At 39.7% G+C, this 26,807-nt stretch overlaps 1 protein-coding gene across 4 annotated transcripts in view; it reads left to right on the top strand.

Annotated features, from left to right (window-relative positions):
• SAMD12 (sterile alpha motif domain containing 12) overlaps positions 1 to 26,807 on the top strand; it is a 180,487-nt gene that overhangs the window by 42,705 nt on the left and 110,975 nt on the right. For all 4 annotated transcript variants that reach the window (XM_037379504.1, XM_037379508.1, XM_037379506.1 and 1 more), the window contains exon 3: positions 4,244 to 4,373. In XM_037379504.1, the coding sequence (XP_037235401.1) occupies positions 4,244 to 4,373 (130 nt within the window). The remainder of the gene's footprint in view (positions 1 to 4,243; positions 4,374 to 26,807) is intronic.

Consider the following 26,807-nt stretch of genomic DNA (forward strand, 5'->3'; position numbering starts at 1 on the left):
TCGAGCAGCGCTCTTTTATCCATCTTTGTTTCATACAAAATGTTTTTAGGCAGAAACTGTAGGGTCTGACTTTGGATAAATTTGAATGTAAATATGCGTTGACTCTGCTTCTAAGTCAGAATCAGTATGTGGGCAAATTAGATGTTACAAATGGTATTGGACAGCCTTCTTCCAGGAGCCCTGCAGCCCTGTTTGACTGAGGACTCTGATCTCCACAGTCCCTGGATTTTGTAATCTGAGCAGATCTATAAATGCACAAAATGTTTGGGTCGGAGAAGCTCTTTTAAATAACTGGGCTTGTAGTGTAAAGTATTTTTAATAACAAGAGTGAATCTGCCATCACTCAAAAATACATAAACCTTTCTTTTGGAGTAAAATACGATAAATAAAGACAAAAAAATTCTGGTGCATAAATTGACTTTCAGAATTGGCAGGCTTGGTAAACTGCACGTGGAAGGCTGAAGAGATAACTTGTATGTAATTGCTTAGGAAGAGCAGGTCTTCCTTGCTAATGCTATTTTGAACAGTGAAATACACTCACTAGTAGTGCGCAGGCTGTAAGCTTGATTTGTTTATTTACTCTTGAGTTGGTGCTTTTAAGTACTGTCTTCTCTTTCTCTGTGCTATGGAGCAAAGAGAGCATGAAATTATGTCACAACTTAAATATCTTAATTTTTTCTCCTTTGGATTAATTTTTATAGTTTGAGAAACATAGCAAAAAATGGGGTTAGGCAATTTAGAAGAAAGTTTGACACAAAATCCTGAAAAAACAGGTTTTCCTTCAAATATAAAAGGAAAGATCAGAATACTGCAGACTTTTATTCTCATTAGATCTATACCTGGCACATGAGTTGGCATGGCATTCGGCAGGATAAAAGCTATTAAAGTGTTGCCAGCAAAGGGTGATCTTAGGATGAGTTGTGTCAGGAAAATGAAAGGGAAGGCTGAACTAAATAAACTTTTTTTTTTTTTTAATACGTTGTTTTAATCAGTTTGGGTCTACCGTTTGAGCTGGTAAACAGCAATAAAGTAAAACATAATGTTTTCCACCTGCCTAGGTACTTGTATATAGTTAATGGGAGGAGATTCATTTGGTAAGGGTTATTTTCCTTGGTTTACGGGGAATTTTTTAGTATAAGATCTAGCTTTAGAGCAGGAAGAACCGAACACATTAATTTTGTGGGAGGGAAGCATGTTTTTTAATAGCCTTTCATTTTGCGCGTCTGGTTGAACAATATTTCAGGTATGGTGTTCCAAAGATGAAAGCAAAACCAATATACTTATAATAACCGTTGCTTTAAAAAAACTGTATTCCTTTCACTCATAAAGTCCTTATGAATTAGAAAATTAAACGTAATGCTTGATGGTGTCAATGTAAAAATATCCTCTTTGGACTGCAGTTTAAGTCAAACATGTTTCAATCACAATTCTGAACATTGGACAGTAAAAAATCAGCATGTGTTTGCGCAGTGATACTTATATTGCATGGCATAACAGCGACATTTGAATCCTTCTTTCTGTTCTATGGGCACAGAGGGAAATGTTAAATTTCTACTGTAATTGCTGATAAACCTGTTTTTCAGGTATTTAACATGATGGTGGTTAAACCTTTTAAAAGAAGAATGGTGGCTGAACTGAAAAGAGCAACCTCTTAGTTAAAACAAACATTGGCACTATTTGTGTACTTTCAGCTAGGAATAAATAGCTTGTAAATATACAGCTAGCTATATATAGTTGTATACAAGTATTTGTAATTAAGTATTTTTATGATGTACAAGAAAAGCCATTAACAATTTACTGTTCAAGGGCTGACATACATTCCTCTAGTCTTCAAAGATTCTAATGCTCAAGAAAAATCTTCACATTCAAGCAGAAACTCATATAAAGATATACGTCAAAGTTTTGACCCTGTTGTTCTTGGATTTCTATGGAATCAGAGAAACTGCTTGTGTGTTATGGCTATTTTGACTTTTTTTTTCTTCCTTTGATGTATTTGTGAAGGACACGCATTTATATATGTATGTAATGAAAATCATCTAACTGACACCATAATATTGGGCTCTTCATTGAAATTCAGTTTCTTCTTTGACTCAAATCGCAGTAACAAGTAGGCTAGAGAAGTTCAAAGAGGAGCCTTTGATCTTCCTAGTTGCATGAGGAACAGTTGCAGGGTACTTGCTCTCCGTACAGAGCTTGCCCCTTCTCCAGACTTACGCAGTGTCCAGGGTGGGTTTCTGTACGTGCAGAAGACTGATACGTTTCTTGGAAAGGATGGTAGGAGAGCAAGCAATGTCCTGGTTATAGAACACTGTCAGCCACCTCTGGACGTTTCTTTTTGTGGACGCCAAGTCTGTCACTCAGGCTTCTGCCTGCTACAGGTTGGTAGATGGCAGCAAAAGATGAGAATCAATTATTTGGAGTGGTTTTGTGCATCATTGTGATATCTCTAAATGTGGATGGTGCCTATTCATGCATTTGAAATGGGATTCATGTTTCTGGTGAATGTATTTCTGTTCAAAACAAAAAAAGCTGAGCTAAGGGATGTGCATTGTATTATATATTCAACTATAATTTTCCTGCTGTTTGTTTAATTTCTACCCAGGCAAGGAAAAAGAGATAGGGAAAATTGGACATGAGAAATTAAAGACATGTCTGCCTATTGGAATTTTAACTCTGCCCTATTCCCTGGCCCTAACTTAATATCTCTGCATGATATACTTTATGGACTTAATAGGACATGCAAAGCACTAGCTTAAAACTGCTTGGTCCTTTGGGCTTTTAGTAACGAAAAATTTCAAAGCAACTTTGAAAAAAAGTCTGTCTGACAAAGTACATCTGCGTAAATGCTGAGAGAAACCCTGGTTGGACATGTTGAGGCAATCCACCATGACTCCCAATGGAAAAAAATGGCTGAGATGACATTCCCTTTCACCTCAGATTTGGGCAGAAAACATTCTCTTGAACTTTCTTTACCACCAAGGAGCTGGATGGAGGACAGGCATTCTGCATGCACAGCATGGGAACAAAGCTACTTTGATTTGATTCCATAGGCTCAGTTTTTTGCCAAAATCATGAAGTAAATAGATACACTGGTGTTCACACCCACTTACATCAGCAATGTCTAATGTTAAACATTTGTTGTTAGTAATAACTGCCTATCTATTTAAGATTTTTTTCAGTCTTCTGGAAAGACCATGTTGCAAAAAAAACCAAACAACCAACCAAACAAAAAAAACCCCCCAAAAAACCAAACACACAAACCACAAAAAAACCCCCAAGCCCCCAACTTTGAATATATATTTTTGTTGTTGTTTTGCCTACTTTGACAAGAGGCTTTAAATCCCTGCAGTTTGGGTCATCTATAACTCAGCATTTTTATATGGTTAAAAGAGTGTGTGTGCAAAAGTGAATTGTTTGATTAAATGAAACGTGAGTTTATACATATGATAATGCAATTGATTTATGAATATTTTATGTATAAACTGTTATGCTATTTGTTTAGATTATTATAAAACTGAATTTTCAAGAAAATATAGAACAGTGGTCTTATTTATAAAGAAGCAACTATTTTAAGCAGGAGGCCTACTTATTTCACATAATGGTGATTGTAGGAGGGTTAAAGGTAAAAAGGAAGCAGAAAAACTAAAACTGCTTGTAAACATCACAAACTAGGGATGTCAGCTGAAATGCTCAGTATGAACCAGTATCACTAGTTTTAGCTTCATTGGTGTGTAGTCTTCTTTTCCTGGGACAACTAGTCTTTTAAGCTTGTTTGCACTAAAGAGCTTTGTTGCAAGCTCTTTTCTAACTGTAGTTGAGAAACATGCCTGGCCTGAGGGTACGCCCGGTCTTCTATGGTTATACACAAACTGGTACACAGACATACAAACCTCTGTGAATTTGAAGGCTTCAAAGGCAGCACCTATTGCCCTTTGGGTGCAGTCAGAGTTGGTCACTCTTTTAACTGTTACTGAAGTAAGACATGGTGCAATGTATTTCTTTGATGCAAGGAACATGTGTGCAATGCAAAATAAAGAACCTTTCACTGTGTGTGATTCCTGTGTGATGTGTTTGAATAGCTGGGTCTTGTGTACCATGCGGGTGATTATTGGGTATCTGCCAGCCAGAGCCGCTCCTATCTTGCATGTGTTATTTTAATATTGTATATGGACGTCACAGATAAATATTTCTGAAACTTGTGTGCGGACTAAACATATTTTTATTCTTCATTCTGTGTTTCTAGTCCGGGACTGTGAAGCTGACCAAGCCTGTGGCATTATGGACCCAGCAGGATGTCTGCAAATGGCTGAAGAAACATTGCCCTAATCAGTATCAAATCTACAGTGAGTCATTCAAACAGCATGACATAACTGGTAAAGTATGCACTATCAGAAATATTTTATTTAAAATGTGGCACGTTATTTTACTTTCTTGTTAATAGATTGTAACCATGGACTGAGGGCTTTTTGTTGATTGTATGACCAGACAGTTGCAAGGTTTAGAGCAGGGAGAATACACTGGTTTTCATAGGATGTGGTAAGTGATTTCCCTGTCTCTTTCAGATTATTCAGGGTTAATATAATGAGGAAACAAGCCAGTCTGTATGTGGGTAAAGGATACACCCTGTTCATTCCAAATAAATAACACCCCTCTCACTCCAAACATTAAGAAATGTCCTATGAGGAAAAATGTAAATGAGTTTTTTTTCATTGAGGTGTTTCACCTTGAGTTCATTTTTTTTTTTTATTTTTATTTTTTAGTATTAGAGTTCTTAAAATGTAGAATGTGAAATAAGTCCAGCCGAGCCCCTCCCTAGGGATGAAGCAAGATCAATACAGCAAGTTCATTTCTGACCAATATTTGTCTTAACTTTGTTCTGGAAAACTTGCAATGGAGGAGATTTTTACATCTCTCCATTCCAGTATTTTATGGTCCTTAATGTTGGTATTTTCCTACTAATAATCTAAACGATTATTTCCAGCCAATGAAACTGGTTTCTGTCCCAAGTGTAGCTCAAGTACATTCAATCGTTCTTTCTTGCAGCCTTTTCTTTACTGGATGGGGGCTTCCCACTTGCACATATTTTCTTTGTCTAGTCTAAAACATACATGTTTGTTCTATCACGGTTTGACTCCCAAATACCCACAGAACCTCTAAACTTCAACGCTCAGTGTGTTGTCTTAAAAGAATATATTAAAAAGCATCATTATATTTTATTTTCCTATTTATTTTAGAAGCTGATGTTGATTTTGTTGATGTGCTCGACTTGTTAGCTCCTGCTCAGTTTTCTGTGTTGGTATTTTAGCTGACCACTTTGAGCTAACAATCAGTTTAGCAGAGTAACTGGGTTAAAATAAATACGGATATAACTTGGGAGTTAAATAGCATTTTTGCTCATATCCCAGACAGTAATTAATCTGTAAAAAGTTTAATGTGGAACAGAATTTGTTCTCTGAAATGGTGGTGTACAAAACTGGGGACTGGCATTCAGCCACATAGTATCAAGCAGAGATTTTAGTTTCACATACTCAGTCTTAACAATAACGTATTGTTAACTAATGTATGTTTCAATTAGTGTCTTTTCATGTATGCGTACTTGTGGCGTTTCAAATTTTACATTGATTCCTGTTGCTATTCTTTCCTTTCTGATAATATGTGAATGATTGCAAACATGGCAAACAAAACTACCAATGTTTGTTTACTATGTAGCCATGAACACACATACACACTTACATATGAGAAGTGGTTTGTATTGCTTTAAGTGTTGACTTTTAGTATGTAACTACTGTGCCCATTTCCTTTAAGTCACCATCTGTTGAATGCAGTCTATGGGAATGTAGTCTGTGTTCCCAACCCATGTGTACAGATGACTGCATCCAGAGCGCTACCAGAAAAAAATTGAAACTATTTCTTAATTTTTTCTCGTACTGTTTTACTGTTACATTGTCTCCTTTTGGAATAAGGCACTGTGAAATTAAGTTGAAAGGAAGAAGTTGTTTTCATTTCAACATAAACATAGATGGAAACCTTGTAGTTTCACTGTAGATGTGCAAAACTTTTTGAACTTTATAGACCTCTATGAAAAAGAAGAATCAAGATCAATCTTTCTTACTTTACCCAAAAGAGGTACAAGGAAAATACTAGTATGAGTGTTAGAAAATACATCTGCAGGAAAGGAAACAATTTCAGTACCTGCCAAAGAAAAGAAGAAATGCAATCAATGTTTGTACAGATATTATAAAAAGTATATTGTGATAATATTATGAGTGAAATCAATAACTTGGGAGGATATTTCCAGTGCTGTTGGTCCCTGTGACTCTGATTACTTGAAATCTAATAAGGGGATATAAGAGTGGATTTGTGGCTCCAAAAAAAGTAGAATATAAAAGGAGCATGGAAACTAATGTGAAGATTAAGCCAAGGTAGTGTAACTGTTTCCAGATATGGCTATGGAAAAGTGAATGTGATTGTTGAAAATTTCTCAGGAATTAAAGTGACTTTACAGGCTGCTTTGATATGGAAAAATATGATGGAAAAGAACTTGAGGAAAGTGACATGAAAAGGATATTTAAACTTTATTTGAAGATAAAATCTGAGGCATGGTCATAAGCCAGGAAAATGGTCTTGTGCAAGCATATCTAACAGTTGTTAACTGTAGGGGTTGAAAAGTGTGGCATTTTACTTGGGACTATTAGTTGCTGATTACAGTTTATTAATAGAGTTGGGGGCAAAAAAGCAACCCAAAATGTCCTTTTTTTTTGTGGGGGTTTTATACCTTTTTACTACTCCTAATAAAGAGCAGCTGCAAATGTATAAGAAAAAAATACTTAATTTGGTGTTTTACCTAGTAAGGAAAAAGTTCTTCATGTTAACAGTGATGTTCAGGATGTCGTGGGACAGAGTGTATTCTCATCAGATTTGCAGATGACACCAACTTGGGGGTAACAGTCAATAGACTCAAGAGTAGGGCTGCCATTCGTAGGGACCAGGAACCAGACATAGGCTGGAGGAATGAGTCAGCAGGAGCCTTATGAAATTCAGCTGGGAAGGCCAAGCCCCTTGCACCCCATTCAGCCTGGGGTGGGCTGGCTGTCTGGCTTTGATGGAGAGGACCTGTGGTCTTGATAGTCAGGAACAATAAATGAACCAGTGTTGTGCCTTGGCAGCAAAAAAATGCAAACAGAATCATGATCAGTATTAATAGGAGCATAGCAAGCTGATCAAGGATAGTCATTGTTCCGCTTTACTTTGCACTTTTTACACTCCAGTTCTTGGATCCACAGTGCTGGAACTTGCACTCCAGGGCCACCAAGATGCTCAGGGCTGGAGCACTTACCCTGTGACAAGGGGATTGAGGGAGCTGGGCCAAGAGGCAGCCTGGGGAAGAGGCAGCTTGTTGGGGGTGGGATGGGGGGACTAGCAGCAGCCCCCAGTGTGTAGAAGGATGTTGTCAAAAAGATGGAGCGAGATCCTTCACAGTGATGTATGAGAGACACCAGACTTGAGTTGAAACAAGAGGCTGAGCATAAGGAGAAGCTTTTTCCCTGTGAGGACAGTTGGGTATTGGAACACGTTTCTCAGACAGGTTGCACGGTCTTTGTCCTGGGATGGTTTCAAGCCCCAGCTAGATAAAACTTTGAAAAACCTTATCTGATCTCATAGCTGACCCTGCTTTGGGCAAGGGATTGGGCCAGAAATCTGCTGGGTTCCCTTTCAGCCTGAATTCTTTGGTGGTCCTATAATTTGCCGAGTACTTAGTACCACAGAACTAGTGAAATGCATTTTGGAGCCAGCTAGGGAGAATTAAATATGGAAAGGCCTAACAGGAAATTCAGAGACTTCTTTTATACACAAAATTGTTGAGTTCAGGGAGTGGAGCATTTGGTTAGGTTGACTTACTCAGCAACAGGTCCATTTTCATGGTGTTGGGTGCAGAGCCAGAACTGAAGAACCTGAAGGACTAATACTGAGTGAGGTCTAAGGGCACCTGGTAGGAATTGGCACTGGTAGGAAAATAAGACAATAGAAAGAGAGAAGAAAAGGAAGACAGTGGCCTGTGCAACCAAGAAAACAATGTAGTGGTAGGGCCATGTCACCAGAGGCTCTACTGCTGATGTTGGCATTTACATCGGTGTCAGGGGACATAAAAAGTTGCTCTGACTGGCCAGATTTTTATAGTCATTTTATACCAGTATAATCCAGGAGGCAGACCTGAGAAATAGACCTTGCTTTCAGTGTACATTTGTGGCTCTGAATTTGCCAGGCAGTAGGATTTTTAAATGATTAGGGAGTTATTGAGAGATGAGTTGTTCTTTGTGTGCCTTTTTTGCAATGTCTCAGCATTAACAGGGGCAAGACTGAGCATAGAATGACTAAGAAATAATAATTTTGGGGAAAACGGTCCATTGACAAAGTAAATGAAGAAGATGTCAAAGTAACTAATTATTGATGTGGGACTTGTTGAAAGAAAGGAAGGAAGGAAAGAAACCCTGCTTCACCTCTTGTTTCTACACCATGTTCCCCAGTGTGCTAATGCATTTCTTCAGAGCATGAGATTTTAATGCTATGATCATTAAACAAACCTCATTCTGTCAAAGTAATACCCAAGAGGCACCTTGGTCCAAGTGAAGGAATTTAATAGAAGGTGCTTGAAAGGACTCAAGCCTTTTTAAATTAAACTTTTAAGGAGGAAAGGAACAGGACTAGAGAAAACCTCTTTTTGGTTTTAGAAGGTACCAGAACTTATGAATATTCATGAAACACCAAATGGCACCTAGAAAAATGAAACATGAACTGCCACTGAAAACTTAATGGAAATAGGCTTAAAATCTGGCTAATTCTATAAACTTTAAAGATGCTTGCATTAAATCAGCTATATTGACATATTTTTATAAAATTCATATAAAACCTTGCTTTTAAAACCTGAATTGATTAATTTTTTTCGCTTCAGTAATATCTTTGCAAATCTTAGGGTTTTTTCGTATCAGCTGAAATGCTCACGTGAAGGAATGGTCTTGTGCTTCAAGATGCTACTCTGGAATGTGAAGAAATCTTGGCTCTGTTTCAGGTTACCGTGGTATTCTTAGGAAGCACACTGAATCTTCAGGGTCTAAGTTACTCTGTCCATACAGAGAAAGGGCTTCTTTTTCTTATCAAAGTACTGCAGATATCTTTTCAATTTCCAGAGCGTATCTAGTTTAACTATGCCCTTTGTTTTGTTGAACTTGGCTGAGTTTTGTGCTGCAACCAGTGCAGTGACTTGGGGATGAAAGGTGTGCAGTGGAGCACAGGAGGCCTGGGTTTTGTTCCTACCTCTGGGGCAGGAAGGGTGACCAAACCCAGGTGGCTTTAGTCACCGTGTTGTGTCCTCCTGGGCATGTTCATCTTCCTTGTATATGTTTTGGCATCTGTACAACAGAGATAAAGATACCGATGTTGTGATATGTGTATAAAAGACAGTGTTTGTGTCAGCTGAATCTTCCTATTAACAGGTTAGCTTCATTTGGAACAACTTCTGCTCATTTCGTGATCCCTCCCTTTGCAAGTGATTCCAGCTTTGTTATCCTTCATCCTTGCAGTGTTGATGAGTATCACATTGACCCAACATACCTCTCGTGCCAGTGACACAGCACACCTAATTGACATGTGATGCAAGAAGCAAGATCAGGTCTTCTGTAAGGTGACCTCAGTAAGTGTTCATCCCAGTGCTTGCCTGTCTGTCTTACCTGACACCTGGCCCTCCAGAGTCTTCTCATAAATCCCGATGTAGTTACAGTAGTTACAGTACAGAAGACTACATAAACTGGCACCTTTTCTTGGCTTATTTTATTGGACATTGTCTTACTGTGCCTTATAAACTGGTCAAACCTACCCTCTAGGTGGTTATTGGTAGAGGACTTTTTTTATGATCAGGTGTAGGACTGGTACCAAGTGAAGAAGGTCCTGGGTCAGGGCAAGGTTGTGTAGGAAGTACTTTAGCCTCTTTAAAAGCTTTATTAAAGTTTTGCTTACCACATTTTTCTCCTTTTTGTCCCAAACCTGTAGCAAGTTTTGAGCATTCTGCAGCACTGTCGTATATCTCAGAAAGCATCTAGCTTATTCACAGAAGAAAAGAGGTTTTTTAGTAGAAGCGAAAAGGACCTTCATTGTGTCCAAGTGGAGGGTATTTCTGGTAAAATATTAGTCATCTTCCTTGTTTTGCATGTGATAGTGCTCTTCAGCACAATAGATCTCTCCTCTGAAGCAGTGTTCATCTGATAGTGGTGTTGTAGAAGCAACTTCCATCTCCAGCCATCTCTGTGAAGCCCTCCTCTTCTCTGCAGTGCAAAGCTTCAGCCAGCCTTGCCCACGGTCCTTATTTATGCCACTTTTCCCTGCTCGCTCTTGTGAGGTCTTAACAGCAGTGTTGGCTGGTGGGCTGTCAGATCAATCCTGACTACATCCATCTGCAGTTTGAAAAATAAAATCAAATCACTGTTTCACCCTGGAGAGAGCTTTTATTCTGCTGCCTGGATAAGGTCAGACTTTTTTGCAGTATGCTTTGTGGAGCTGTGATACTCATGTTGGAAAATGTGTGGGGCTAAAGAGTTTTCCTTGTTTCATACTTGGCTGCTTCAAACTTTTAACATGTGGAACACATCAAAGAGTGAGATGGGTGTTGGGATAAGGCTCCTGTTTGCATAATATGTGGCAACTGTTCTTTTTGCATGGGCAATAATGTCAGAAATATATTAATGTAATTGTGTTTCTATAGCATAGGAACGAGAGAAGTTGGATGAGCCAAATAGTTGCAAAGTCAAAATTATTGTTTTCATTATTCAGCCTCTTAATGATAAAGAAAATTTTGCATGAAAGTAATCTTCTCTCATGTCTCAGCAATGGTTCCTGGGTCTGGCTTTTCACAGAATCATAGAATGGTTTTTCAGCCAGATTATAGCTCATGCAATATACAGTGAACTCCCATAACAGGAGGCAAGACTGTAATGGCTCATAAGAGATCTGGTATGACCAGGAAAGGCTCACCTGCAGTTGAGAAGGGGACAGTGAGGCACTTGAACATTTCATTGAAGTTGTAACTTAAATATTAACATAGTTGGTTATTTTCTGATAAATTGGCTCTTCTGTGAAAAACAATCTGTGGAGTATTATGGCAGAAAGTAATCTTTTTTATGAGTTTTTTTTCTTTTAGTCTGGAACAGGAGAGTGTTTTCCAACTAGCTGCCTTGACAAAGTCTTCATTGCTAAACCGACTTTCTGCTTGTGCATAGGGGAGCTGGGCCCTACATCTGTAAGAAATGGAGTCAATTAGTTATGAAGTGGAGCTGTTTTCTCTTCCATGCACAAACCAACGTGGAGTGTCTAATGCCATTATTTGTTACATAAAATCCTGCATGGAAGAAGTGATAGTATCATCTGTTCAGTTTAATAGGAAAGGGAACTGGCTGAAGGGTGATGGAGGCAGTTTTGTCCGTGCTTGCCAATGATATCTTAATGTTATTGCTTCTATGTCTACTAAATTCAAAATTAAGTTTCCATGCTCCTGCTCTCTTACCAGCTGTGAGATCTGCTGTGCAAGTAGCTGATGAATGTTTTACACCACTTCCTGTCTTATTGGGGATTTCTTGGGTCTGGTTGCTTTTCCTTGGTATGCTCTCTGCTCTTGTAACTACCTGGGAAGATCTCTCATGGTTTCAACAAACGATTGCTCTGCAGTACACTCGAAAGTGAATTGCACTCTAGCTGCCTCTTTTTCTTTACTCTGTCACTATATAAGAATTCAGTAAGAGTCATGGTAGCCAGATGTGCCGTAGCTTTTACTCCTACCTAATGTATAACACAGAATCCAAATCATCTTTGAACTGAAAGTATAATTCCTGTCCTTTAGCTTCAGATTTGAAATTCCCTGTCAATTTAGCTTAGGTAAATTCTTCAGTATCCTTGGAGTGTGAGTATTTAGGTGAAAGGAGAAAAAGGTATATTTTTTCATTTGAAGCAGTGTTTACTTGCTCCTCAGTACTTACTCCTCAAGTGCTGTCAGATGCTGGGGAAGTAATGTTTCATAATTACAGGCAATGATAATTAGATTATTCCTTCCCTCTAACGCCAGGATTTTTTGCATTTTTAATTTAGTCTTGTTCTATTTATTTTAGTCAACTTTTACTAACTAGTGATCATATAATCTTCTACCTTCCTCCTTGAAAAGATCTTTGTTGTACAGTCTTTGCAAACCTGACCTACTCTATTGTCTATATAAAACACTGATTCACATCAGTGTCGTGTAAAACTCACCCCCAGAACCTCTCATTGTGGCAACCAGTTTCAAAATCAATTTCTGTTTCTTACTCAGAGGGGAGCTAAAAATGTGAATTAGGGTAAGATATGGAAAACTGTATCAAATGTCTTAGCAAAGCCTATTTCAGGATTTTTCAAACCATATTGTAAAGCTTTGCGGTATTTCCTAGTTTGCTGATAAGGCTGCACAGCATATCTGCAAGAAGCACGGTACACTGATCGTGATCCACTGACAGCCAAGAAGCTTAGGAGATACTGAGTTTAGACTTGGGTGCTTACCCTGTCTATGTTAGGTGACTCAGGCATCCTACTTCAGCGGGATTCATAAGACCAAGGGTGATAGAGGAAATTGCTGAAATTATCAATGAAGGGGATGAGGGATGCCTCCAAACAGATGAATTTAGTGGACTTTAAGCTAAAAGATGTTAGGAAAACAGCCCTTTTATGTTCACCCTGTTTCCTTTGTCCTCATTCTTTTGTGACCCTTCATGTGTTCTTGATGAAACATGCTTTTTATCAACTGTTTTTTTCTTTGGCTGCTTTACAGGGGTGTTGATTACCTTATGAATAGTTCTAACACTTTACCAAATACTGAAGCTCTACCTTCTCATTTCTAAAGACATTCTTTTTCTACAGGTTTTTGGAATCATCACCAACCGTTAGTGATTACATTATTACTTTACCATGTTCCTTGATCAATCACTAGGCTGTGTGATCCCATGATCTAGAAGCTAGGTAGGGTGAAGTGCTCTTATTACTTGGAGACCTCCAAGGAACAGCTTGAAACCATGGGATGTAGCACTGTTAACCCTGATGGCAGTCCTTTGTTTCCTTTCTTTTATTTCCCCATTTAATTAATACTGATGTACTACTATAGTATGGTGTGCAACAGCCTGGAGGCTTTCCACTCAAAGGACAGGGCCCTTAGTTTAGAACTGGCCATGGAATATTTAGGCCTTCCTATGAATTGTGCTGATTCCAAGTATTGTGCCCTGACCAAAGTCTCATTAAACTGTAATTCTGTGTTGCTTTTTTAAAACTTGTGCTATATGGAGGCTGAAACTTGGGGTTTTTTTAGCTCAGACTGCTGGTTAGTACTGCTGGGCTTTCATTTCCCACCAAGTCAAGCTTTCCAGCAATGCTTCAGGAGTTCTGGTTCCCATTCTGGTGGGAACCAGGACAAAAATGGGATGTATTGGAGTGTCTCCCTTCAGATTACTCATACTGTTGTCTGGGAAGGAGCATTTGTTGTCTTTGCTGTGCAGACACAAAGTCAGTTTTAAGGCTCAGTTGTAGGTAAGGAAACTTAGATGGGGAAAACTTTGATGATGAAGTGGAGGAGTTGTTAGAGGACCTTGCAATCCTTCACTTTGGAGAAACGAATTAATTTGCTGCTTAGTGAGTGCGTGCCTGTGATATCAGTGAGCAGCTAGAGCTGATTCTTTTTATTTCAGCTTGTTACTTGCCAGCGTGTGCTATTCATGATATGGGGATTTAGTCTTAGTGTAATCTTATAATTATCTGGCAGCATTCCCCAGGCTAATAACACAGCTAACCTAAATGCAGAGGGAAGTTCTCCTGAAACCTGAACCTGGAGGAAGTCATGGCTGTGAGTTTGACTTCTGCTTTGTGGCACAAACAAGTGTGTATTTAATCTCTCCCATCCGATTGGTCTGCAATCCATGGTGTTCCTTCTCACCTCCGACTCCCACCGGTGTCTAATCCCTGTGACTCTTCCCAAGCCAGATGCCCACTGTCGGTTATGCTGTCATTTCAGATTCTTCACGGTTGATTTTTTTTTTGTTTGTTTTTAAATATATATGCAGACAACAGATCCACTCTTGCACCAGGTCTCTGAGAAATGGATTAGCTCATGTCCTAAATATTCCCTCTGTGGTGGCCCGCCCCGTTCTCACTCTGCTTTCTCTGCCCCCGGACCCCTGGCCAGGATCAGGGCATTGCCGACAAGCGGTGGGCCCTGAGTTCCCCCGCTGGTGCAGAGCAAACAGCCGCCTGCAGTCATCAGTACTTCCCAGACGTCTTCGGGTTGGTGTTTAGAAAAAAAAAGAAAACGCGTTTGGGAAAACTTTTTTTTTTTCTTTTTACACCTCTTCCCATTGCCGAGCGCCGGTCGCTGCCGGGGGCGCGGGGCGCAGTACCGCCGGGCGCCTCGGGGGGGCGCCAGCAGCCAGGCTAAGGCTCGCCCCGCCGCCCCGGAGCGCGAGCCCGCCGCCAGCCTTGCGGCAGCCCCGGTACCTCCCGCAGGCGTTATCCTCCCAGAACATCAGCGTGTGTGTAAGCTTGTGTCTTCAGTGACAGCTGTACTCAGGAGGATATGAAGCAAGCCAGTCCTTACCCCTAACTTTCAGTCTTTTCTAAATACCTTGTCAATTCCTGAGTTTTTTCGTGTCCCTCTTTGAAAATGGTGCTGGGTTTGGAAGTATCAGCTCAGCCAGCTGAGCCTTTTACAGAGAGCAAGGGACTGGAGGAAAAAGCACTTCTCTCTTCCTCATATTATAATAAAATAAAACCTAAAGCTGCCTTTTTGGGTTTTTTTAACCACTCAGGTGCTGAAGCACCTGGCTTTTGAAAGTCCAGATTTGTCAAGGGAGCAGTCTTCAGTAAAAAAGGAGTGCCTCCCAATACTCCAGGGAAAATTATTTTTTAATTTGATATAGTTAATTGAACAGGCTGAAAGTCTGACAGGGCCTGATACAGTGCGCATGGCGCTGAGTTTTATCCTTGTTATTGTAGAATGTGCAGTGGAGGCAGGTCACGATACCTGGCTCTTTTAGCAAAGATGGAAGGATCCAGCTCCAACATTTTCCTCTGAATTCAGTGGACGTTGCTCATGGAACAAAAAGAAACAAAAAGGCTGGATTCTGTCCAGTCCCTTACTGCATTCAGGAACTGATTTTCAGCCCTTCACCCAACAAGGATCTGCACACCCTGGGAAGGGTTTATCTGATTCCTCAGACCCTAGTGGTGATTGGCACTTAACTGATGCAGGAGAAGGCTTTTGGTCCTCCTGTGTGCAGCCAGAAGAATTGCTTGCTACCGGAAAAGAGGAATCCACTGTGAGAAACTTCCATCTCTTAATTGATTTTGTTATCTATGAAGAAAAACCCTACGCTTACAAATGTGAGCATTGACACACAAAAGTAGGATCTTAATAAGCCATTTTGGTCTGAAACACAGACATGTAGATTAATCCATGAACCTTCTTAACAAGGTGTACTAAAGCCATGACTCCTTAAAAAAAAAAACCAGCAAAAACCAGTCTTCCCTCCCCTGAGGTTTCATTAACCTTACTGAACCACGAAGTACTTGTCGGAAGCAAGCTCTTTTATATAGCAATCAATGTTAAGTGGTTAATCCCAGATAAAACTTGGGGGACTCCTGTTCTAATGACTTATTATTAAATATAACTACTATCTATCATAATCCAATATGTGAATGCATACATTTGAGGGCTGTGTTGCTGCTGAAAATCGGGTGCTCCGTTCTTACTGAACTTCAGTGGCTGCTATTACAGTCTGCTGTGGATTTTAGTCTTTCAGGACTGCATTGCTGCATATTTACAGCAGAAGCAGGGTTAAGGGATGAAACCCCCCCCCAAAAAAAACCCCAGAAGAAATCAAAAAACCATGTCAGGACATGAGCTATCCCACAAAAGTTTTCAGAACTGCAAGAGCCTGCAACCCATCATGCTGTGCAGACCTTGCCCTGTTCTCCAATAGCTCTGCTTGAAGCACAATGGAATTCCTGCCCGCTAGGTTAGTAAGAGAAGCCTCCAAGCTCCACAGACAAAAATGTTCCTTCTTAATCACTGACTAAAAAACTTAAATGCTCCCCCAAGGGGAATTTGAGGGTTTGTTCTGTTTTTGTGAAATGCCGAACAATGATACCCTTGAGGAAATGTGTATCTTTTGTCAGTGTGCCATGTATTTGAGACAAGCTGTCAATGTAATCCCAGTCCTGTCAACCGTACTGACAGGGCACCTGCATTGCACTGGGCCTGGTGACATTGTGCTGTGATTAGAGGGAGGTCTTTTACAGAAGTATTTGATCCACCCAAAGACGTTTATGTGTATAAACCCCGGTCTGTTTCTCTGCAGGTTCTGTTGGGTGCAGTGAATTGCAGTATTGCGAATACTTAGCTGTTTGCAGGTCAAAATCACCAAATTCTGGTGTTATTTAGGTTGCAAGGGTCCTTTTGAGGTAATCTAGTCCAACCCCCCTGTACATGCAGGGTCAGCTAGAACAGACTGTCCAGGAGTGTGTCCAGTTGGGTTTTGAATGTCGGTACAGGTGTTCTATTTAGCTAAAGTTTTCCTTGACTATCCTTTTGAATGTATACTTTTTAACGTTTGTTTTGCATAGGTTATGTAGATTTTATCTTGCAGTACATGTTCTTGATCTAAATATAACAGCTCAAAACCTCAAGATGGATTAATACGGTTATTCAAAAAACAGTGCCAAACGTGGAATAATCCCAAATGGCCTATAAGGAAATGTTTGTTACGTGTTCTAATTTTTTGTTGCTGTTGTTAAGTATAAACACTGTCTGGAGAAATGCCAGGAATGTGACAATCTGTTATGAGCATATCAAACCTATGAAGTAATGCAATCCAATCAGCTGTCAAGCACTAGTTAAATTGCAGTGCTAAAATGCTTGTGTCCATTGGTTTATGGATGTTATACGGATGTAGATAAAGCTTGTCATATATTGCCTTATCAAAAACAAACAAAAGAGAGCTTGACTGTGATGAATGTCACCTGTGACCATTATCCTAAGCTAATCTACTTCTGAATTTGCCATTCACAGATGTGTACAGTCCATTTTTATGTTACATTAAGCCATATGAAGACTCATATCGTACTGACTCATTCCAAGGCTGTCTCATGGAGAAAGCTTCTTTCTGTTAAAAAATGCTGATCTGGGCTTTTTTTTTCTTTTTATTAAACTCAACACAAGTAGCTGCAGACCTGTTAGCCTCTTGCCAATTCTGCCAAAATAATGGAACAGTTAATTTGGGCTTCTATCAACAAAGAATTGCATTGTATAGTTAATACCAGTCATCTTGATGCCTGGCCTGTCAAACTAACCCGGTACTTTTTTATTTCTTTCTTGTTTTCCATTGGCAAGGGTACAAGTTTGGTAGTTAACTGCTACCACGTGGAATACAGTATCTTTTTTTTGCCCCCTAAGCATCCAGCCTAGGATCACATGACATCTTAATTAAACATGTGCCTTTTAATTCCGTATGCTGCATGCTGCAGTCAGGCAGGTTCATTGACAGATGCCCATACACAGCAGGGAGACACTAATGAAAAGGGCCTTTATTGGTGTCCCCCGGTTTAACTGGTTGCACAGCATTGTTCAGACTTCAGGTCATCTAAGTGTTGCAGTTGAGGTGGTAGAAAACAATTAGCAGGACAGGTTAATGGTACAAGTGTGGTATAAATAACCTAACTAAATGGTTCCAACAGAATTTGTTTTCTTGCAGCCAAATGTCGTGCAATATATGAGAAATCCCTTCACCCCACAGGTATGGCCTGTTCTCCCTAGGAATGCAGGCTTCAAAGAAGTGAGGTGGGGGTTATTGTAGGTAGCCATGTTACACGTACTCTAAACGCAAAGCTAATAGGACTAATGTACTCGCTTGTTGTAACAGCTGTATTGAATAGCAGGGACTGTTGTGACATATGCGGGCTGGGTTGCTGAAGTCTCCTACTAGGATAATGTGTCCGGTTGTGATGTTTTAATTCTAAGAATTGTGTAGCAGTAGATGGAAGGTGGAGCCCAGCCTTTTCTCAAGCCTGGAAGATGAGCCTTGTGTTGTCATGTTACAGGAGATGAAACTACTGAAAGGAGGGTTGATAGGTGACTTGATAACTGGGTATAGGGACGTAGCAGGACAACAGCGTGTATTCAAAAGCTGAAATTGGAAGCTCAAGTGATTCAGTAATCAGAAAATGAATCCTGGCTTTGCAGGTCATTCAGCAGTGAAAGTGCTTACTAGGAAAAAGGGTAGGCACTGGCAAAATCAAGTTTTTAAAAGGTGAGAAAGGTGGGTGGAAAAATACAGGGTGAGCAAGCATGCATGCAGCACCCAGGCTCCATGGTCACAGTGGTCCTTTAAGCAGAAATATCTGCAATCTCTAGATTCCAGTATTCTCTGTAACCTCGTTGTGTGGATTTGGGTAGGGAGCAATCTGTATTTGCAGTTTTGTTTTTCTACATCTTGAGAGTCTAGGCCTTCAGAAGCAAAGGCCCCTGGGAAGTTCAAATGAGCCTTGAACTAGGCACCCCACATAGTGGGAGATACTAATTAGCAAAGCTACAGCTGAAATAATCTGTCAGTTACCCAGCTGTTCTTCCTGTGCTCTACGCATGGTTTTTCCTACTAGTTCAATTGTTATGTCAGACTAGGTCTAGGATAAAAGTTTTGATATAAGGGCAATTTATCTTTGTATTCCCAGTTCAAGCTATTGTGAGCAGTCCTGAGTGCTACTAGATGTACCCCTGTTGTAAACAGCACATTTGGGGTAAGTACTTGTACTTAGGAAGCTACGTGGTAAAACCAGTTAGTAATTTTTATGCGCACTGTGTGTTTTCCCGACAGCTCTTCTAGGGTTTGAATCTATTACATTTTCCTGTGTTTGACCAGAGAGCACGTTGGACTGTCTGCATGTAATACAGAAAGTCTAACTCTGAGATTTAAAGTCCTCATCTGTCTTCTTTTAGAATTCCCCAGAGACCTGAATTTTGCAAATGTACCAAATGTGACATATGCAAAGATGACGTTTGTAAACGATCTATTACATGTTTCTCATCAGTCCACTGGGATGCTGATACATGCTCACATACCTGCTGTTCCTTTAATTCTCTTCTTAGGTGTAATTTCTATGTAAGATTCTGCACATAGCTTATTAATAGCATCTGTTTTCCATGTCTATTTACACATTCTTTCTAGATGAGATAAACATTTGTTGTTGAAGCTGCATGTAATGCTGTGTTGCTGGGACTGGTACCAGAATCTACAGCCTGGTAGGAGACCCTGACTTCTAGAGCTGTTGCCTAGGAATTGCTGTGAAAAGCACTGTAGGGCAGATATCTAATCTTTCTGTCATGCTATGCATTTCCTTATATTTCCTTTCCTTATATGATGATTTGCAACATCAGAAGTGGCTCTTGCGCTGTTATGAAATTGATAATGAAAATAACTATTTGAAGATTGTTTATTCTGAAGGCATAACACTTCAAGTATTTTTTCCAATTCAGAAATGTGTGGCAATCGACTGATTAGCCTGGACCAGATCAATAGGATTTTAACCGTGGTGCTATCTTTGGCCTCCATATGCTACATAAAGTAGTGCCATAAGGTTTCCTGATCTAATGATGTATTGTTGGGATGGGACTTAGAGCTGCAAAGTGTAGACAACAAATCAATCTAAAAGAAAGCAGGGTTCACACTGGCTGTGTTTGTCCCATTTTTAGGCAAGAATATATTCTACTTGTGTGAATATAATTACTACTTTTTTTCTGTGCTTATGGCTTCTTTGGGTTTAAATAATTACCTAATCTCAGGGTTTGAGATTTTGCAAAAGCTCTTGGGGTATTCAGGTTGTGAAGTTCAGGTGTTCTCTGGTGTCCATTCAGAAAAGTAATTCAAGGACTGTAGGCTTCCAGGAGATTTTATCTTGGTGCATGAATTTTCTTTAACAAAAGCAGAAGAGTTACCTACTCAGGTTGAAAGAATACATTGGTCGTAGAACTGTATAAGGCTTTTTTTTTTTTTTTAAAAAAAAAAAAGGTTAAATGTTAAACTACAGTAAGCGTAATTCAAGGAGAAACGCTGACAGTGGATTGTCCAATTCTAATTTCCTGCACCTTTAACATCACTGTCATAGTTCATAGATCTGCACTGTTGCAGCATGACACAGCTTTGCCTGAGCACAGCTCTCAGGCTAGATGAAGGATCATATGGAGTGTTCATGAGCAGTCTCCTCTCTGGGCTGCGAGCAAGGCAGAGCCTTGTGAGGGGATGCTCTGTGATACTGCAATGGAGGAATGGTATTTCAATGCATACGAACCCACAAACTGCAACTAGCTCACCACACTGAATTACATTGATTCCCACATCGCTCATCACCAGAGCTGAATTCAGTAGAGCTGTCCCTGGCTGCTTATGGCAACTACGGGTTTGTGTGATGGTTTGGTTTCTAATCTACAGGGATCAGTCGCTGGAGGACAATGAGGACTTCATTTTACCAGTGAATTTCATAGCAACTGGCTGACAGTAGAGGAAATCTTGAGAGTCTTTTGTTTCAGGTACTGGTTAATGTCCATTCAAGAGACTGCAAATTTAGGCTCTGTTTTGGTCATGTCTAACTGGGACCTTCCATCATTTTCTTGTCTTAGTCTTTTTAATTTTTTTGTTTGTTTGTTTTGAGATTTTTGGTCCTTCTGTTAACAATCTTCTTTCCCAGTAGTGGAAACCTTTAGAAGTACAGGAGGGACGGTTTTCTTCTCTTACTGTATTTGGCTCCACAGAGGCACTGCCTGGCTTGGATGACTCTGTCTCTTAGCCTGGGGTGGGAGCATGCACAGTTTCTTGAAATGACTTTCTGAGTGGGTCTGTGAAGTGGTTGCTGACTGTGAAATGCTTTAAAGGTTCTAACACAAACAAATTTAGGTTGGTCTTCAGGAAGACAGCATGTTGCCATAAAGGCTTACTTTCAAGTTGTGCTTTCAAACTAGAAACTGTGGGTTTTTTTTCTTCCTCCCAACAGTTATTTAATTCTTTCAACTGAACTGCAAGTATTTTCCCTGACCTTTTATTGAAAACCATTGAAATTTTGGCAATAGCAATTAAGCCTACCAAAAATCAGTCTGATGCAAAAATAACTGACATGGAAATTTTCAGCCTCAGTGGTTGTGCTTCAGCAACACTTGATGATTGTGAAAGGTGTCAAGTGGCTATAATCATAGTCATCAACACCTGTGCTGTATGTGTGTACCTAAACATGTATTTGATCCCCTTTGTTAGGAATATATGCAATGCCTAATTGTTATGAGTCTTTCTGTTGGCTGCATTGGATGTTTCTCTGTGTAAAGGGAATGTCTGTTTAGAGGGGCTGCTGCTATTCTGTGAATCAACAGTATACTTTTATGGAAGCTTTAATTTTCTTCTCTTACTGCTTTATTTAAAAAATATTTTTTCAAAATAGAAATACACTGTCATTCCATATACAGAGAATAATTGTCAATAAGTTTAATTTCTTACAAATGATATCTTGTATATGCAGTTTACATGTGTTGTAGTAATTTTCATGGATTATCTCTGAAACCTCAGTACACGTGGTTTTTAAATACATTGTATATGCATCTTTAAAGTAGTGAGGTAGCTGTGGTTATGAGTGTGCTAATCAGGCCGAAGATGATTCTAGCCTAGAAATCCTCCCTTTGTCCAAAAGTAGTGCTTAGGGAGGAGTATGAGTACAGAACAAGCGTATTTCCTCCTAACACCCCCCTGCCTTCCAACAGTTTGTTGTTTGCAGTCTTCACAAGGTACAATAGCTCATCTGTTTGAGCAGCCACTATATGAACACACAGCTGAAGTCTCTGGGGTAATGTGTATGAGTAAAGGACAGACATAGAAGTGCTCATGCAACCTGAGAGCTGACATTTCCTGATTTCTGAGATCTGAGCATGCACCTTTAATATTGACTTTTCATGTGCACAGTGATGGAGTAGTGTTTTGTACTAGAAGAGATGAACATTTTAAGATGTGAGGGAGTAATAAGGGTATTTAAAAACCCCACTGAACACCAGGCTGATGAAGTAGAAAACTGTGTGCCTCTTAAGCTTCTAGTTTTTACTGATAATTAGTTAATATTTTAGTTTTAAAAAAATGATTTTCTGGGTTATTTGGTAGCACAAATACTTTTACATTCAGAAAATGAAACCTAAATGAGCACAGTATATGCCCATATGAGTCTGTTTCAGTTTTTGTACATGATCCAGACTTGTGGCATTTGATTCATAGAATCATAGCATAGTTTGGGTTGGAAGGGACCTTTAAAGATCATCTAGCCCAACCCCCCTGGAGTGAACAGGGACATCTTCAACTAGATCATGTTCCTCAGAGCCCCGTCCAACCTGACCTTGAATGTTTCCTGAGATGGGGCATGTACCATGTCCCTGGACAACTTGTTCCAGTGTTTTACCACCCTCATAATAAAAAATATTCTTCCTTATATCTAGTCTGAATCTACCCTCGTTTAGTTTAAAACCATCACCCCTTGCCCTATTGCAACAGGCTCTACTAAATAGTTTGACCCCATCACTCTTATAGGTCCCCTTCAAGTATTGAAAGGCTGCAGTGAGGTCTCCCCGGAGCCTTCTCTTCTCCAGGCTGAATAACCCCAGTCTGAGATGTTTCTGTCAACAATGATGGAAGTCTGTTTTGAAAAACTTGCAGTATTTACTTCCAGATTTCTACTGCTGCAATACATTTCTGACCTTCAGAGACACCACTTCTGAAGAACTCGCAGAGCCTTTTTATTTTGTTGAGTTTGATGAATGATGCCTGGCTTTCATTTCCCTGGCAGACTGTTTATTTTCACCAGGTGTGCTTCAGGACTGACTTTGTTTGTTTGTTTGTTTTTCCCCTTTATTAGAGAGCTGGTTAGTTGTCAGTAAAATAACAATTACAGTATCTGAGCATTTATTACTTGTTCCGGAATGCCAGCTGTCAGAATACAACTTACAGGAAAAGATGGAAACTTCATCTCTTCTTAGTCATAGTAGTCTTGAAAATTTAAGGCAAAGTAGAATATGGGGTTTTTTACATCTTATCTGAGTGAATCCTTCAGTAGGAAGCATGTATTTGCATATTCTTTATGTAAGCAAGCTCTAGCTAAACAACATCCACTAAATCTTGCACAGTCTATTGCTGACTTGCAAAAATTGCTGGGAACTGTTAGGCCAATATGATCATCCATCTGGCAGAAAAAAAATGCTGTAAACTGCAGTGCCGTTAACACTTTTGAATGGCAAAAGCTCTGATGTGCTGGATCCATTCTGTACGTCAATGAACTACCCACAGTAAAAGAATGGTATAAACAATGGTAGTCTGAAACGCTCACTTGTACAAACCTGAAATTGTAATTGGTAGCGAGAGACTGTGGGAAGCAGTATTTTTTGATAGTGTCTTTCAAAAATATATCAAGATGATTAAACAGCCTTCCCAAAGAATTTGAGGACTCGCTAGCTCTAGATTGCTATGTGAGTTTTTTAAAAAAAACAAAACATGCAGCTTGCTGTTTTTCAATAATTAATGGCTTTCTCTGAGTGCAGAAAAGTAAAGTTGCCAAATCTGACCTTGGGCTAGAATCTTAGCTGGAATATTGAACTTTTTTAATGTAAACCACAGTGACCAGTCATGTAATTGTCCTCTGCAGGAGGTTATTGAAAAGCACTGAAACTGATTGCAACTGCAGTGGCCCAACATGGACAACAAATTAGTTTGACTCAACTTCAAATCCTTTTGCACTGACATGCCTTGTGTCCATAAACTTTGTATGTCATCTGATTGAGGGTTGGATTTGCCCTCAACAAAGTAGGCATGGATGCCCTTGTGTCCTTTTGCATTCTTGCAAGCATACCAGGTTTTCCCAAGTACTTTCTTACTGCTTTACTGGTTGTATGAGTTGTATCTCTTTGTGGAGTGATGTGTTCTCCCCTGCTCCAGGGGCATCCAGGCAGCACTTAATCTCTAGTTTTAAATATTGGTGTGTGGCTCTTACCATCCTGTGCAATTTTAGTTTGTGGGGAGATCACGTCTTTGTCCTGATTACTCCCCAGTCATGCCTCAGGCAACTGCGTTGTGGTCATGTACTGGAAATGCTCAGTGTAATCAACCCCTGGAGGGGGGAACTTTATCTTTGCCAGCTGTCAGGCAGTAGCTTCAGAGAGCTATAAAAGCAGCGGTTGAGGCAGGTTCCAAGTAAGGGGACAACCAGGACTCTCTCCAGTGCCTTTATAAAATGGAATAGCTGTGGTCGAACTATATTGAATCGACTATTGCATCTCAAAAATATGATGAGAGACGTGATGCTGTAACTTAAAAATCTTCTGCATATCTTGTTAGATGTGCCGCATTGCTTTCAAAACTTGAGGTGGTATGAAGTAATAACTCGTATCCAAACCCATGTGCTGCTAACCCACTGAACCAGGTGGAGTCATAGAAATCTTCAATGAGTACAAGTTAGAACAAGAGAAATCTGGACCATAGATCTCTACCTCAACCGATCATGTTTCCAATTCCTGTAAGTATTTAAGGCTATGGTAGAAATAGAACTTAATGGAAGGAGAAATAATGTGCTTACAGCCTTCCTGCCACATCACCGCCAGACTGAATGTAGCAGTTGGAGATGATGCAAATTCTTTATTCCTCTCTAAGGGTGATAAGAAAGCTCAGGAAAAATTATACTTATTTGTCTATCCACTTGTGTGGGTTTTTAACACAATCTAAAAATAATAATAAAAGGTAAGAAATAACAATATCACCTGACTGAAAGAGCTTTAAGAAAGGCACCAGAGGTAACTTGTCTGCTTTATTTTCATTGTAGTATCAGTGTGAGAAGGCAGAGAGAAACTTAGCTGGTAGAGAAGCAATTTAGCCTCCTTAAGCAAATGCTGTTCTAGCTTTGCACAGCCTTATGACTCTACAATAAAAATACGTTAATGTGAACAACTTTCATCTTGGTATACTGTTGAGTTTTTATTATTAAAAATAATAAATAATATCCTTAAATTTCATTGCATTTGTCATTGGATGGCTTTATACTCTTCTCTTCCTGTTTTGAAGCACTACTGCCATAACATCCAAGCAGGTCTTACAACAAATTCAGAACAAGGGCTATGTGAAAATAACTTTGTAATAAAGAGTTTATTAAAACTGAAGATAGAAATTATGAATAAGACTGTGAATGCCTCACTTATGAGATCACCCTGAAGCAGGTAAATGTATATGGGCAATATTTTGCTTTAACACACAAGTAAAATTTCTTATCTAAGCACATGGTTTTCCCACAAACTGTTCCTGGATTTGAAATAAGAGTCTCTCTCTTTCAAATTGCTTCATTTCATAGAGGCTGTTTCACATAACTGAGATTATCTGATACTCCATATTGAAGTGCAGGTCTGTCTTGCTTTCAGAAAACTCTTGCATTGCATTGCAGAAGTCAATCGTAGCAAGAAACATTTCCATTTTAAGAGCCTGGTTAGCTGGGCACTGATCTATTCTTCAGCTCTCTAGAAGCCATTTCCCTCAATCATTCTGGGACTTCTTAAGGCAGACTTGAGTTGATTCTCTTTTCTAGGCAAGTGTTTAGTGAAAGGTTTTGCAAGCTTGGGGAGTGCATTGAATGGCTGGCAATTGTAAAATGCTGCAAGTCAGGACTCATCTCTGGAGATCCTCCAGTGTCTATAGATGCAAATGTTCCTGTTGTCAGCATGTGTGTGGATGTAAGTCAGGACCTTTCTAAAATCTTGGCATTGTGGTTGTATCTAACCTCTTCCATCATCTCTCCAGGTAAACCTCTTATAGTGTCAGTATATTTTACTTTAAAGCCTGATGAAAATATCTGCGGTGAATCTCAAAACTTAGAGTGGGAAGTGGCAATAAGAATGTTTCTTATTAACAGCTTTGTACCAATCAGGAGCCCTAACAGTACAAACTATTAGTAACTGTCTTCATATTGACCACCTCTGTGACAGCAGAGTAGTTTTCTTGATATCTGTGCATGTTTCTGTTACAGCAGCCCCGTAGCTCTCTGCTACTATGCAGCCAGTCTGCAACAGCAGGAGGCTCTTGTCTAGCAACAAGAAGGTGCTATCCCATACTGGGGAAGTTACTTTGCAAAAGGTGGTCAGCCTGCACAGTTGCAGAAAGGTGATTTACTTTTATCACATGGTGTTTATTGCCAGTCTGGAATGATATCTTATCCCATTAATTATTGTTCTTAGGTAAAGGCCCAAACCTGGTAACTATCTTTAGAAGTACCAGATTTTTGTTAGTCTTCCTTTCTTTCTCAGATGCTCTTATTGCCCTTGCTTTAAAGCTGTTCCTGTGGAGTCTGGGCAGTCTAATTGTGCTTGCAGGTGGGAGGAGACCAGTATTTGTTAGCATTTTTTCTATGTGACCGGATAGTGTTTCAGAAGCGGTACTGGCTTAAGAGGTCAGAATTGCAGAACACATTAAGGGTGTGCCCAAGAAATGCAAATGAACTGGCACAGGCATACCCCTACAACTATAATTAATGGTTATATGAATCAGGCAGAACGTATGTGTAAAAATCCTTGACAGCTCCTCTGACTTCCACAATGTGGTATGCAGCACATTGACCTTTGGAGGTAATCCAAAATTGGACTTGCTTTTTGGGCTCTTTTTCACACGTTGTCTCTTACAGAACTTCACAGAAACAGCATTTCTTGAGGAAAT

Source organism: Falco rusticolus, chromosome 3, assembly GCF_015220075.1.
Source record: "Falco rusticolus isolate bFalRus1 chromosome 3, bFalRus1.pri, whole genome shotgun sequence".
NCBI lineage: Eukaryota > Metazoa > Chordata > Aves > Falconiformes > Falconidae > Falco > Falco rusticolus.